The sequence below is a fragment of the Ailuropoda melanoleuca genome, chromosome 1 (genome assembly GCF_002007445.2).
Source record: "Ailuropoda melanoleuca isolate Jingjing chromosome 1, ASM200744v2, whole genome shotgun sequence".
NCBI classification, from domain to species: Eukaryota; Metazoa; Chordata; class Mammalia; order Carnivora; family Ursidae; genus Ailuropoda; species Ailuropoda melanoleuca.
Window position 1 is genome coordinate 79,984,454 of NC_048218.1, and position 15,085 is coordinate 79,999,538.

The 15,085-nt window shown below is 44.8% G+C and overlaps 1 protein-coding gene across 5 annotated transcripts in view; it reads left to right on the forward strand.

The window, feature by feature from the left end:
• The window catches only part of ABCC5 (ATP binding cassette subfamily C member 5), a 176,078-nt gene that overhangs the window by 150,707 nt on the left and 10,286 nt on the right, over nucleotides 1–15,085 (forward strand). For all 5 annotated transcript variants that reach the window (XM_034661871.1, XM_002915698.4, XM_034661882.1 and 2 more), the window contains 3 exons: nucleotides 1,139–1,228; nucleotides 3,384–3,573; nucleotides 7,868–8,027. In XM_034661871.1, coding sequence (XP_034517762.1) covers nucleotides 1,139–1,228; nucleotides 3,384–3,573; nucleotides 7,868–8,027 — 440 coding nt within the window. The remainder of the gene's footprint in view (nucleotides 1–1,138; nucleotides 1,229–3,383; nucleotides 3,574–7,867; nucleotides 8,028–15,085) is intronic.

Genomic DNA, 15,085 nt, shown 5'->3' on the forward strand with positions numbered 1-15,085 from the left:
CGGCCCCTAGGGATGGTTTAAGGTCTTTAAATAGCTCAGAGAACAATTGGGAACTTGAGCACTAAGTATTTAAAGATGTTAAGGAGGGGCGCCTGGGTGGCACAGCGGTTGAGCGTCTGCCTTCGGCTCGGGGCGTGATCCCGGCGTTATGGGATCGAGCCCCACATCAGGCTCCTCTGCTGTGAGCCTGCTTCTTCCTCTCCCACTCCCCCTGCTTGTGTTCCCTCTCTCGCTGGCTGTCTCTATCTCTGTCGAATAAATAAATAAAATCTTTTAAAAAATAATAATAAAGATGTTAAGGAATTATTATTAATTTTTTAGATGTCATGATGGTATTGGACAATGATATTGTGTTTTTTAAGAGTCTTTATATGTTAGAGAGATGCAAGCTAAAATATTTAAGGATGAAAAGATAGGATGTCTGGGATTTGCTTTCACATAAAGCAGAGGGGTGGTGTGGTATAGATGAAACAATATTGTCTATAAGTTGACAGGTTTTTAAGGACATGGGAGTTCATGATACTGCCCTTTCTACTCTTGTATATGTTTGACATTTTTCCATATTGGAAAGATGAAAACAAATAAGTAAGCACAGAAAACCAAGAAGAGCTAGTGTATCTTCACAGATTCCCGAAGCTGTCTGTCCATGTTATAGAGACTTACTTGCTCATTGGAAGAGGAAGAACACCTGTTCTAAGTACTGGAGCTTGGGGTCCTCGGTCCTCGGTGCCCAGGGGCTCTGCATTCTCACTAGTTGCTCACAGGTCGATGTACATCTCCATTTGTTGTGACTACCAGAGCAGGTGCAGACTGCTCGGAAGGAAGCCCAGAAGTTTACTCAGCTGCAGATATGTGTACTGCAAATGTAGAGATGGATGGAAAGCTTTTGGATTCAGGGGAGTCAGTGCTCGCAGTCACACAATGCCACCTGCCTTTGTTGAGAATCGCAGTTGATTGGGGGAGAATAGGCATCATGTTAAACATTTAGAGAATGACTGGGTCGGTAAAACCAGCGGTTGTGGGTGCCCGGCTCGTTTGTCTATCGAGCTGTGATCTCCTAGGTGAAAGAGGTTTTCTAGCGTTGGCCTGACATGTATCCATAATGAATTCTTTCTTGGATTTTGCTTTCCATTATCAGTTAACGGGGCTGTTCCAGTTCACCGTCAGACTGGCATCCGAGACAGAAGCCCGCTTCACCTCAGTGGAGAGGATCAACCACTACATCAAGGTCAGGATGTGAAAGCCTTTCTGACCCATCATGGGGTCCTTTCACAACCCTTTTGCTGCCTCAGGTGGACGTGCAAGGAAGATGCTTGTTTTCTCACAGGCGAGGACCATCAGTCTCTTCAGCATGTGTGGAATGGAGAAGAGATTATCCTAAGAGTTTCTAAATATTTTTATGAATTGTGTCTGATGAAGAGTGTAGGTCATTTTCCTTACACCATTTATTTATTTATTTTTTTTTTTAATTTCTTTATTCAACAGAGATAGAGACAGCCAGCGAGAGAGGGAACACAAGCAGGGGGAGTGGGAGAGGAAGAAGCAGGCTCATAGAGGAAGAGCCTGATGTGGCTCGATCCCATAATGCCAGGATCACGCCCTGAGCCGAAGGCAGACGCTCAACCGCTGTGCCACCCAGGCGCCCCTTCCTTACACCATTTAAAACCCTGGAGTGTTTTAAATCTTATTCTAGTTCACATGTCCTTCACCAGGGATGGCCATCGGTATCCCTCGCTGAGCTTTAGGCAGAGACAGACGTGGGGCTCATCTCTGGAGATTCTGATACAGTCTGTCTGGGGTGAGACCCAGGCTTCTGAGGTTTAGAAGCTCCATGGCTAATTCTACACTGCATTCCTAGTTCAGAAACCAGTTAATTTCGCTGATCCTGCCATGAACTGAATCTTCCCCCCTTCCCTCAGTAACCCCTGCAGTGCCCCGTCTTGCGGCCAGGGCGTGTCCTAGCTGAGGTACTGAAAGCAGTTTTCCACAGAGAGAAGCAGAGTCACGAGTAGTTAAGCTTCTCAAATTTACCTCAGCTCAGAGAAGTTACCTGCTTTGTGAACTGCCCAGAGACTTTATCAGCATTTGTATCATGGTTTACGTGGGAAGAATATATCCCAATTTCCAAATAATTGACTTAGAAACATAGTTTTGACAAACTACCCTTTCAGTTGAGAACTAGCATATTATGTAAACTGCATTTTCCAGCAGACATGCTTCCCTGAATTGTTTTGACAGTGAACCTCACTAATTGTAAGATATTTCTTAAGCTTACAAATTATCATTCTCAGAAAGAATGGCAGATAGCTATCTATGGCACATAGGTATCTGCTAATAGCTGTTCCTTTTATTTATCCATCGGCTTCTTTGCCCAGTGCTCATTGTCTGTGGGCAATATGTGGGTGTGTAGTGTTTGGTTTAATATTGCTGTTGGTGAGAGTCTCTTGCTGAAGAGGTCAGGGTGATGGTCAGCCATAGTAGAGTGGAGCCGGCACAAACCAGTCACATTTCTGAGGACTGACTCCCACTGCTGGGCCCAACCTGGATGCCTCTGCCAACACAGAGCCCTTCCAGCCTGGAGTTCCAGACGTCAGTCTCCACCCACCCTCCCAACCCCCACCCCTGCCCAGAGCTCCACAGCCATTGGCTTTCACTTCCCTGTGAGACTATAAAGTCCTGTGACTAGTTGCCAGAGAATTTTCAAATATTACAGGGCGGGACTGTTCGTAACAAAAATTACCCAGGCAGTTACACAGCATTTTAAAGCTGAATGGATTTCCACAGTTCTCTAATCCAGTCCCCACGATTTGCAGATGGGAAACTAAGACCCAGAGTGAAGAAATGATATATCCAGGTCACACAGTGATTGGTGGCAAATTGGGCTTCAAGCCCACGTCTTCCAGGGTGACCAATACGTCAGAATGCCAGGATCTGATGAAATGTTTAGTAAATGGTAGTTTCCTTCCTTTGAGTTTAGGCCATGGCTTTCAAATGGTGGAATCTTGTTTCAAGTAGAATATTTTGAAAGAATTCCAATAAAAAGTGCTGTGTTTGAAGAGCCATGGAAGGCTTCATGCCTCACCCTTGGCCTCTAAGACAGTTTTGTGGAGAAATTCCAGAAACAGTTGGAAAGCCACTGCCCTCCCCAAGATACTGCTTAGTGGCCACTGTAAACTGCTAAGTGTAAAGTTAGTCACCATTGTACTCTGTCTAGTTTAATGGTAATAAGCCTTTACTGTCAAGGGCATCTTCCATGGGAAGGGAAGAGGGCAGCAGCTGCTTCTATATGGCTGCTGTGGTTGTCTGGGTTTTACATTCTCTTCGAAAGCCTTGCAGCTCCCACAGAATCTGGTCAGTCTGACCTAGCCACTCTGTCTCCCCAGACTCTCTCTTTGGAAGCACCTGCCAGAATTAAGAACAAGGCTCCCTCCCCTGACTGGCCCCAGGAAGGTGAGGTGACCTTTGAGAATGCAGAGATGAGGTACCAAGAAAATCTGCCTCTGGTTCTGAAGAAGGTGTCCTTCACCATCAAACCCAAGGAGAAGATTGGCATCGTGGGGCGGACCGGATCAGGTAAGAGGCAGCAAAGGCCTCTGGAGAAACATTTGAACCTATCTAAGTGTGGGGCCCATGATTTCTTGTTTATTGAATATTACTCTCCCCTCTTCAAACCAGCTCCATATGAATGAGTTATAAGTAAGGTCTCTCTGAAGCCAATCTTCTCAGTGTATTCTCAACCCTGCTTTTTCTGATCATAAAAGTATACATTCTCAATGCAGAACAATTGGAGTATATAGCGAAGTACAGAAGGGGAAAAGCACCCATAACTCCACTACCCAGAGATAATTACCGTTCATATTTTGGTGGGTATTTTGTCAGGCTTTTTTTTTTTTTTTTTTTTTTTTTTGATTTCATTTATTTATTTGCAAGAGAGAGACAGAGCACAAGCGGGGCGGGGGGCAGCGGGAGAGGGAGAAGCAGACTCCCTGCTGAGATCCTCAGGACCCTGAGATCACGACCTGAGCTGAAGGCAACCACCCAGCTGACTGAGCCACACGGCATCCCCTTGTCAGGCCTTTTCTATCAACAACTATGTTTACAAAAATGGGGTCATTTTATATACACTGTCTCATGGCCTGACTTTAAATCTACCAAATATTTTTCCATGTCAATTAATAGCCTGTGACATGAATTTTATGCAGCAGGATATAAAACTCCATTTTATGGATGTACCATAATTTATATTTAACCAGTCTCCAATTGTAGGACATTGAGGTTGTTGTCAGTTTTTCACTATTATGATTAGCAGTGCAGTGAACATCCTTATTTCTGTGAGGTCAAAACACACAAAAAATTTAAGTTGTCTTGTATCTATCAGGCGCTGATATAGCTCTAAATAAGGGACCTGTGTTCTTTGAAGACAAAAATTATTTTCTTGATCTGACATCAGTTGCAAAGAAGTAGAAAATTGGCTCTCATTTGAGGCATTTTACTTCACACTTAGAATCATATTACTTCTATACCCTTTAGATTTCTAGGGTCAAGACTTGAGTAATTCATTTCTTTCCCTCTTTCCTTCCTGAATAACATTTCAAAGATTGAGGCTTGTTTTCGTTTACTAACTGGCTTACCTGGTATAAGAAGTCTGTCTGGTTCACATCTCATCAGCTTTTGGGGCTCCATGCTTCCTTGGCATCAAAACTCTTGGCTTTGTTTCTTTCCATTAAAAAACAAACAAACAAACCTTGTGTCTTTTCTGGCCCATTTACTTTAAAGAACCTGCTAAGAAGAGAAGGAAAAGCCATTTCCTGCTTCCTGTTTGAAGGAATTATTTCATGTCAGAACAGTACACTATCTGTAGGTTTTTACACTGCAGGGAGAATGTTCTACCAAAGAGGGTGGCTGTCCCCAAAGTTCTTCCTTTGCTTTCTCCCTCAAATTCCCTCTGCTACATTGGCTCCCAGGGGTACACTGCTGTCCTAAAAGCTCTGACTGATGTCCCCCTCCTGTGATTCCCCTTAACACAGGTAAGACAGACTGAACTATTCATTAAGACTTTATTAAAGCAGGGGCACCTGGGTGGCTCAGTGAGTTGAGCTCCCAACTCTTGGTTTCGGCTCAGGTCATGATCTCAGGGTCTTGAGATCAAGCCCCGTGTCCATGCCCAGTGCAGAGCCTGCTTGTGCCTCTGTCCCTCTCCTCCTTCCCCCTCTCACTCTCTCTCTCTCTCTCTATCAAATAAATAAATAGATAGATAGATGATAGATAACTATTAAACCATAAGTAGTGACAGGAGAAAAGTAAGAAAAAATAATTATCAATAGCCTGACTTACAAAGTCTAAACTAATCCTGACAAGCTTCTTCAGAGATGCTTAGACCTGCTCTGCCATGGCTGTGGTCAAGGCCGTAGTCATGCCACTGAAAGGACTTCATGGCCTCTTTTACTAGCACATGCCATCAACGCGAGGGGAGTCTCGATCCAGAGAATTATAAAATCCTCCAGCCCAGGTAGCATCTTTTGTTAAAGTGGAAAAATTTGATCTATTTTTTTTTTAACAGTATGGTGGTTCCTTTTTTTTTTTTTTTTTTTAAATTAAGATTTTATTTATTTATTTGACAGAGATAGAGACAGCCAGCAAGAGAGGGAACACAAGCAGGGGGAGTGGGAGAGGAAGGAGCAGGCTCACAGCAGAGGAACCTGACGTGGGGCTCGATTCCATAACGCCGGGATCACGCCCTGAGCCGAAGGCAGACGTTTAACCGCTGTACCACCCAGGCGCCCCCCCCCCCTTTTTAAAAGATTTTATTTATTTATTTGAGAGAGAGAGAGCATAAGCAGGGGGGAGAGGCGGAGGGAGAAGCAGACTCCCCAGTGAGCAGGGAGCCCGATGTGGGGCTCAATCCCAGGACCCTGAGATCATACCAAAGCCGAAGGCAGCTGCTTAACCGACCAAGCCACCGAGTGTCCCCAGCTTGATCTATTTATTTGAGGACGATTCCTTCCTTAGTTTAGATCTTAAAACAAAGCACTGCCTCGGCGCTGGGGGATTCTCCCTGCATCCTTTGTATGAGGGTATGGGGCCACTAACTAGACCCCCCCCAATTCTGAATAAAGCCATTCACTTGTAGGAGGAGAGGGCCTCATTAAGAGCAGGGTGTGTGGGTGGCTCGGTCAGTTAAGTGTCTGACTCTTGAATTTGGCTTAGGTTATGATCTCAGAGTCCTGGGATCAAGCCCTGCATAGGGTTCTCAAGCAGACTCTTTCCCTCTGCTCCTCCCCCACTCACCCATGTGCATGCTCTCTCCCTCTCTCTCTGATAAATAAATAAATCTAAAACAAACAAACAAACAAGAATCCTGCTGCATGGACTCGGTTTCTCAGCTCATTTCCAGTAGATGGTTACAAGGATTGCTGCTTTAGGAAGGTGGACATTTCTCAGGGTCCCCATTAGTTGTTTCACAGGGTTCTGCCCAGGGAACAAATCCCGACAGTGGAAGTATGGCTGCAGACAGTGAGGGCAAGGCAGGATATTTGAATAGATGCTGACTAGACAAAGTCCTGAGGCTCTTACGAGAAGACTGCAGAACATGCAGGCAGAAGAGTAGAGGGTTGAGAACCAGGCATCTGGCTGAGGAAAAGTCGTCTAACAGCTAAAAACCTGGAGGTCTTTTTTTTTTTTTTTTTAATGTTTAAATCCTTGGCCATAGTAATCTCAGTTCTGAGAATCTATCTCAAGGAAATCATCTGAGGCAGGAGCACAGTTTGAGTACTAATGTGTATGCCGTAACATGATTGTAGTATGAAATAAACTATGTGTCCAACATGAGAGGACTGGGCAAATAAGTAAGAGCACATCCCCACCATGGGATATATTGCAGCCACTTTATTTTGAAAAATTTTGAGTGCTTTTTGTATAATGTTAAGTGAAAAAAGGCAATTATAATATTGTATCTCTGGTGTGATCTCAATTCTGAGAAAAGACTGAAAAGAAATGTATCAAAAGTAACAGTAGTGAGATTATGGGAGATTGACATCAACTTCTTGGATTACTTATAAACTTTTAAAATGAAGATTCCGTTAAGAAAAGCTATTCTGTTCATCACCCTAACACTGCCCTCATCGGTTTCTCCCTCAGACCTTTTTTTTTTTTTAAGATTTATTTATTTGAGAGAGAGCATGCACACAAGTAGGGGGAGTGGCAGGCAGAGGGAGAAGAAGACTCCCCACTGAGCAGGGAGCCTGGTGTGGGGCTCGATCCTAGGACCCCAACATCATGACCTGAACTGAAGGCAGATGCTTAACCGACTGGGCCACCAAGCACCCCTCAGACCTGCTTTTCTATCACAGTTCCTTATCGGGATAGAGTCCTCTACAACCACTTATTTACTCCTTCCCTGTGTGTTTACCCCAGAATGGTGGGAGGTCTTGTTTTGTTTCTCTCTCACCTATGACAAGGGGATAGAAGAGAGAGAACATCTTGTCCTTTGGTTTGCCCCTAGCTTCTTGCTGTAAGAACTCTGTTCTCCTCACTTTGCCTGAGATGCGTTAAAGCCTGTGTACCCACTCCTAAGGTGAAAAGCAGGCATTTTTCCAATTTACTCTCATGAAAGTATGGTAGTACCTCAAACTCCTTCTCGGGTGGAAGCTGTGTGATTTAAATCTATACACTTGGTAGCTCAGGAAAGTGCATTTTTTTCTGTTTCTGACTATCACTTTCTATAGTATCTTAGTTCATCAGATGAAATAATAATTGAATAGAACTAGAAAAATGGATGATTTTGCCTGGGGTAGGAAATTAAACCAGTTTCTGTCTTCACAAAATTTGCTAATTGAGCTACTTTTCTTCATGTCTTTTGACTCCTCAGGGAAGTCCTCACTGGGGATGGCCCTCTTCCGTCTGGTGGAGTTATCTGGAGGCTGCATCAAGATCGATGGAGTGAGAATCAGTGATATTGGCCTTGCTGACCTCCGAAGCAAGCTGTCCATTATTCCCCAAGAGCCAGTGCTGTTCAGTGGTACCGTCAGGTGAGGACCCGAGCGCCCATGTGCTCCGTGCTGCCTTTTGAGGGCAGATGGGCATGTTAGAGCCTCCATGTGGGCCTGAGATCGAGGGACCTCTAGTCTAGTGCTTTTCCCACCACCGTGTGCTTCTTGCTGCAGAAGTAAGGGGCAGCTCCACATAATGGGGGCTGAGGGTCTTGCAGCGTGTGGTGAAGAAGTCAGAGTGATCTGGGCTCAGAACTCTGCTCTGTGACTTCAGACACATTACCTGACCACGCCTAAGCTCTTTCCCTCATCTGTAAGATGGGGATATTATTAAGAGCTGTCGTGGAGATGGAATGAGTTCATACAAATTATGCACGCACCGAGCCTGGCACATGGTGAGCATTCAGTGACCAGTAGCATTTCGTCAGCCTCATCCATCACCCTTCATCTTCCTCCCACTGGTGTGGCCCTCTGTCCTACGTGCGCTCCAGCTCGCAGTTCTCATGGTGGTTTTCAGGCACTGTTATTACTCATGTGTTTTCATTTGCCAGTATGTTCCCCCCACCTTTGATTCTGACTCTGGAATGATGCCTCTCACTCTCCGAAATCTGCAAGGGTGCCTAAGATAAAATTCCTCCTCTTGACCTGTTAAAATAGTAACTAAGAAGGAAATATATTTACTCCCATTGACTTTCCCTATACCTTATCCTACCCTCACCCTTAGCCGTAAGCTTTTGCCTCCTTATAACAAAGGGTTTCTAAAATTCACATTCATGCCTGTTCAAGTTGCTTCTCCTTTGAACTAAAAATAGCTGTATAGCTTTAACTATATAGCTGACCTAGATTGGACTTTTTTTTTAAATGAAATTAAATTTAATTTTTATCAGTCTTCAAAAAAATTGGTACCAACTTAATTTCAAATAACCATGGACTTTCTTTAAAATTAGGTCCCCTTCCTTTCTTTGGAAACGGCACCTGAACTCACTCATTCAAGGAGGTTCGGTAGATAGGGCGAATTCTCACCTACCCACATGTAGGGTCAACACTCGTGGGTGTATTTATTTTGACATTTTCTCTAAACACTAGTGAATTTGGGTGCATAGATTAGATCTGTCGATGATGCTCAGTCATTCTCTTTGGGTCCTGAGATAACAAGGTCAAACAAATGTCAGAAGAGAATTAGAATTTATTGAAGACTTGGGTCTAAAATTAAGAAATCAAGAGGTGTTGCCAAATCTGCTCTTCCCTCCCATAAATCCCCAGTTTTAGATGCCACAAGAATGCCTTTGAGAATATAATTGGCCTTATAATTTTTGGCTCAGGACAAAAGAAACATTTTTTAGTCATCATTTGGGAAAGAATTAAGAAACACAGTGTGTTAGGGGCGCCTGGGTGGCACAGCGGTTACGCGTCTGCCTTTGGCTCAGGGCGTGATCCCGGTGTTACGGGATCGAGCCCCACATCAGGCTCCTCCACTATGAGCCTGCTTCTTCCTCTCCCACTCCCCCTGCTTGTGTTCCCTCTCTCGCTGGCTGTCTCTATCTCTGTTGAATAAATAAATAAAATCTTAAAAAAAAAAAAAAAAAAGAAACACAGTGTGTTAAACTTGACTCTCTTAAATACATTGCCTCCAAGAAGCCTCACTTTTCATTTGTAAATTTTACAGCACTCCGCTGGAGGCTGTGAGTCAGGGGCTTCTAGAGTGAATGGTTAAGTGCTTCTTTCAGCAGCACATATACTAGAATTAATGGTTAAGGGTTGACCTGCTGGCTGTGCAGCTGCTGTTGGTAGAACCTCACAGAATTATGGGAGTTGGGGCCATTTGTTATCGGCTCTAGAGACGTGATGCTGCTTGATGGACAGGCCTATAATTGGTGTGCTGCTGCCCTGAGATTTTCGTTATTGAGCTCAGAGTGCTATTTGGGCAATCAGCTGTACAAATTTAGGAAATCATATAAGTTTCATGTTCTGCCAGCTGTAATTTTGGCTTTTTAAGTCAGTAGTGGAGCCCGAGGACAAATTAAATCCCAGACCTACTATCTTCCTCCTTTTATTCTCTCAGGTCTTGTACAAATCCCAGAAAACATTCAGCTTTCAGTATTCTTTTGCTTTTCTTAGAAAATTAGAAAGCCTCTAATGAGTTTCCCAAGGCAAGGGCAGGATAGATGGGCTGTTTCTCAGAGGTCCCCTGGAGACCCTGAACTTGGAAACTATCTTCACTGCTGTTAACCAGCAGTGAGGGTGGACACATCTTCTTCTTCTTTTTTTTTTTTTTTTTTTTAAAGATTTTATTTATTTATTCGACAGAGATAGAGACAGCCAGCGAGAGAGGGAACACAAGCAGGGGGAGTGGGAGAAGAAGAAGCAGGCTCATAGCAGAGGAGCCTGATGTGGGGCTCGATCCCATAACGCCAGGATCACGCCCTGAGCCGAAGGCAGACGCTTAACCGCTGTGCCACCCAGGCGCCCCTGGACACATCTTCTTGAGACACCAACATGCAGTTAAACATAAGGAACTCTTGAGGCGCCTGGGTGGCACAGTCAGCTGAGCATCTGACTCTTGGTTTCCGCTCAGGTTGTGATCTCAGGGTTGTGGGATCGAGCCCCACAGCTGGCTCTGCGCTCATCGCAGAGTCTGCTTGGAATTCTCTCTCTGTCCGCCCCTCCACTCATTCTCTCTCTCTCTCACTCTCACAAATAAATAAATCTTAAAAAAAAAAAACAAAACACCATAAGGAACTCTCAGAGTGATAGCAAGGTAAAACCAAAATCAAATAAAACTTAAGGTGATGAGATAAAAATGTCTGAATTGTTCTCATTCAAATATAATCTAAATCACAGACCAGATCATTTGGGGCCACACTGCTCCCTAGATTAGCTGGATTCTCCGTCCATTCCAATAGCTGCATCCAGCCCTCCCTTTGTGTTTCTGTGGCTAGTCCCTTTCCTATGCCTTTTGCCCTGATAGGTAGCTCCAAGACAAGAGGTTTCTTCTTATCCCGACCCTAAGCATTTTTATATATATATATTTTTTAACTTTTTTATTAACATATAAGGTACTATTTGTTTCAGGGTGCAGGTCTGTGATTCATCAGTCTTACACAATACACAGTGCTCACCATAACACATGCCCTCTCCAATGTCCATCACCCAGTTACCCCATTCCCCCCCCTCCCCTCTAGCAACCCTTACTTTGTTTCCTGAGATTAAGAGACTCTTATGGTTTTTCTCCCTCTCTGGTTTCATCTTGTTTCATTTTTTCCTGTCTTCTCCCATGATCCTCTGCCTTATTTCTTAAATTCCACATATCAGTGAGATCATATGATAATTGTCTTTCTCTGATTGACTTATTTCACTTAGCATAATACCCTCTAGTTCCATCCACGTCATTGCAAATGGCAAGATTTCATTTTTTATTGCTGCATAATATTCCAGCATATATATATCACATCTTCTTTATCCATTCATCTGTCGATGGACATCTGGGCTCTTTCCATAGTTTGGCTATTGTGGCCAACCCTAAACATTTTTACCAACCTTTCCTCTTTCATGGCCTTGGCAGTACCTTCCTTTCCCTTCCCCAGAGGACCCTGTGCTTCCTGAGGTCTCTCTCCTCTGCCCTCACCAGCCCCTGCTGGAGTGCCTTCCATCCTTGGGGACAGTCTATGGCTCAGCTTGGCTGGCTGTTAGTCTGCCTCTCAGTAAGACTAGTCATCCTCAGCTGTCACTGCAGTCTGTCTGTGAGTCTCAGTCTGATTGTGGGGACCAGGCATTGTCTCATCACCTGGAGCATCTCTGCTTGGTCTCTGTTTGGTGGTCATTCATCAGCAAGAGGCAGTGTTCTCATTTCTTCCTGTTCACACGCCCTCACTCCCTTTCAAGCTGCCCATTATGTTTTTTTTTTACTTTTGAGGAATATTTTTGGTCCCCAACTCAAAATCACAGTAAACATGACTGAGCACAGTTGACCCATTCTGCTTTGGTTCATTCTGGGCCCATACCCCTTCAGACAGAAGCAGTTAGCCTCCAGAGGGAATGGAAGCTGTTCTAACTTCGAAGCAGCTTCTTTCTTAGAATCTCAAGGTCTTATCGCTATCTCTGAATTATTCTGTTGTTGAAGGGGGCCCCCTTTCTTATTTCTTTCTCTCTTTCTCTCCCTTTCTTTCTTTCATTCTTTCTTTTTAGTCTTAGTTTCTGTGGGACTTGGAATTTCCCAAAATCTTCTTAGTGTCACTACCACAGAGTAATGTGAAGTCTAGAATAACTGTATCAAGAACACTAGGTGTTATCCAACATTTGCTGAAGTCATCCTGGGCAAGATAGATGGGAAATCTTTACCTTCCTCTCGGTTTTGCTATGAATCTAAATTGGCTCTTAAAAAAATTTTCTTTAAAAAAAAAAAAAGGAGGGGTGCCTGGGTGGCACAGCGGTTAAGCGTCTGCCTTCGGCTCAGGGCGTGATCCCGGCGTTATGGGATCGAGCCCCCGCATCAGGCTCCTCTGCTATGAGCCTGCTTCTTCCTCTCCCACTCCCCCTGCTTGTGTTCCCTCTCTCGCTGGCTGTCTCTATCTCTGTCAAATAAATAAATAAAAATCTTTAAAAAAAAAAAAAAGGAAAAGGTCATTCTGTGTCAGACGTTGCTGTTCTTCTAAAGAACAATAATGGAAGTCACTAAGCTTATTGAGAACTTAGTATGTGGCAGATGTTGTCCTAAGCGTTTTAATTGTATGAATTCGTCAAAATCTCAAAACCCCAGGAAGTTGGTACTGTTATTGTGCCGCTTTTATAGATGAAGAAATGGAAACCCAGAGAGGTGAGATAATTTGCCCAAAGGTAGGCATTTGAACCCTGGGTGTGGGGGCTCCTGCACACCCCACTCACTCCGTCACCTCCTGGCGTTCTCACGACTCACACTCTCCACTGGGACCTTGGGAGGTATTTTCCGAAAACCAGGGTTGAGCCTGCTTCCCTGGGGGCCTTGACTTTTAGTTACCTTTCTTTTTCCGGCATCTTCAGAATCTCATCTGCTTCCAGATTTGCACAGGCCTCCCTTCTCTTGAAAAAGAAATGTCACACACTCTCTGCTGCTCTCTCGAGTCTTTCTCATTTACTCTACTCACCGTGTGTCCCTTTTCCCACCTCTAGCCTTTTGTCTACCTGATTTTACGCTTAACCACTAAAGGCCGAAACCAGTCCCTCTTTCTGAATAACTATTTAGAGGTCTTCTTTAGCCCCCCGAGAGTGAAGGTCTGTGGGTCCTGGGTCTCCTGCTCCGAGGCCGCCATCGTGATGGCATGATGTGGTGCTGCAGTGTTTTTCCGTGGGTTGGGGAGGCACTCCTGTGTCCTCTCACACTCTCGGAGAGATTCTCAGCCTCTTTTAGCTGTGGCCAAGAGGCAAGCTTAGAATACTGCTAAAAATAAAATATGAAGGACCAAAGATGAAAACGCATTTCTGGCAACGTTAGGACCCCAGGAGTTCTGACCACTAAAAATAGGTGCCTTCCCGTTCAGATGCCATCTTTCTCTATCCGTCCACCCAGCCAGAACTTCTGATATGGATGCATAACTTTGCTTTCACTTCTGTTTGTGGATCAGACTCAGGGCCATCTGGCTTCTCTAATGAGGGTGTATTTTCTTCTATTCCTGACTGAGCTCCCTGTTGAGATCAGTCTGGTGTGCCTTAATGTGTATGTACACCACCTCCTGGTGTATGTAAATATTCCTTATATATCTGGAACCCATAGCCTAGTTTTTGGAGGCTCCCTCAGCTGGTGTGATGGGCCTAGGAGGGTTGAATGTCAAGCCTACCCACATGTCTGCTGAGTCTACACCCACAGAGAATCTGATGAGGCCGGCTCCTCAGCGAGCAGGCAGCAGCACACTTACGTGCGCGTACTCTGCGTCTGATAAGAGGTATGTGACGGGCTTCCTAGGTGTATTCGTTTCCTAGGGAAGTCACAACAAAGTGCCACAAACTGGATGGCTTAAAAGAGCAGGAATTTATTCTCTCACGGTTCTGGAGGCCAGAAGCCTGAAATCAAGGTATCAGCAGGATCATGCTCCCTCTGAGACCTGGAGGGGAGGATCCTTCCCTTGCCTCATCTCCCCTCTAGCGGCCTGCCGGCGGTCTTTGCTGCTGCTGGGCTTGTAGGTGCATCATTCCAATCTCTGCCCCCATTGTCACATGGCCTTCTCCCTTTATGTCTCTGCCTTCACATGACCCTCTCTTAAAAGGACACCAGTCATATTGGATTAAGGGCCCACTCTACTCCACTACCCCAGAATGACCTCATTTTAACTAATTACACCTGCAATGACCCTACTTCCAAATAGGATTATATTCTTCAATACTGGGGGTTAGGATTTCAACATATCTTTTTGAGGAGGACATACTTCAACTCATAACAATAGGCATCAGAGTACAATTTTAAAGAACACCTCCTAGACTAAGTCTAGGGGAATGAGCCACATGTTCCTAGCCTGGAAAATCAGCATTATAGACTCCTTCAGTCTTGAGGATATATTTATTGAAGACTTCCTCCGTGCAAAGGACTCAACTCAGCAGAGGTAGGAGGAACCTGAATGAGTGGTAAAATCCAGAACGTCCAATTAAACAATCCTGCCAGAAATAGGTAAAGAAGGGGCACATTTAAGCAGTAGGTGATGGGCTAACTAGAAATCCAGAAAGCGAAATGTTTAACCATAGGTGGCAATTTATCAAGTTACTGGGGCTGGAAATTCCAGCCTTCGGTAACATGGATTTTCCACAGGCAAATATACCTCAGCAGTGGGGACTAAGCAGCAATCACAGACCAGAGAAGGCAGATGTTCATAACCAGGGAGTTCAGGGGTAGAACCAGAGCAAGGTGGGGCCCCAGGCCTTGGGAGCCTGAGCAGGCTGTCAGGATGGGAACTCGGGTACGTGGGAGCCCTGTAGTCAGGGCAGAATGCGGATCTAGGGCAGCCCGGCACTAAAGCACATATTGATTCTGACTTCAGTTCTTACAGCCTAAGGTCAGAGTGGACTCCCCGTAAAGGGCAAAGGTGACTCTTCAGCACGGAGTCTTGTGGTTTGGCTGCAGATAGACCATGGTG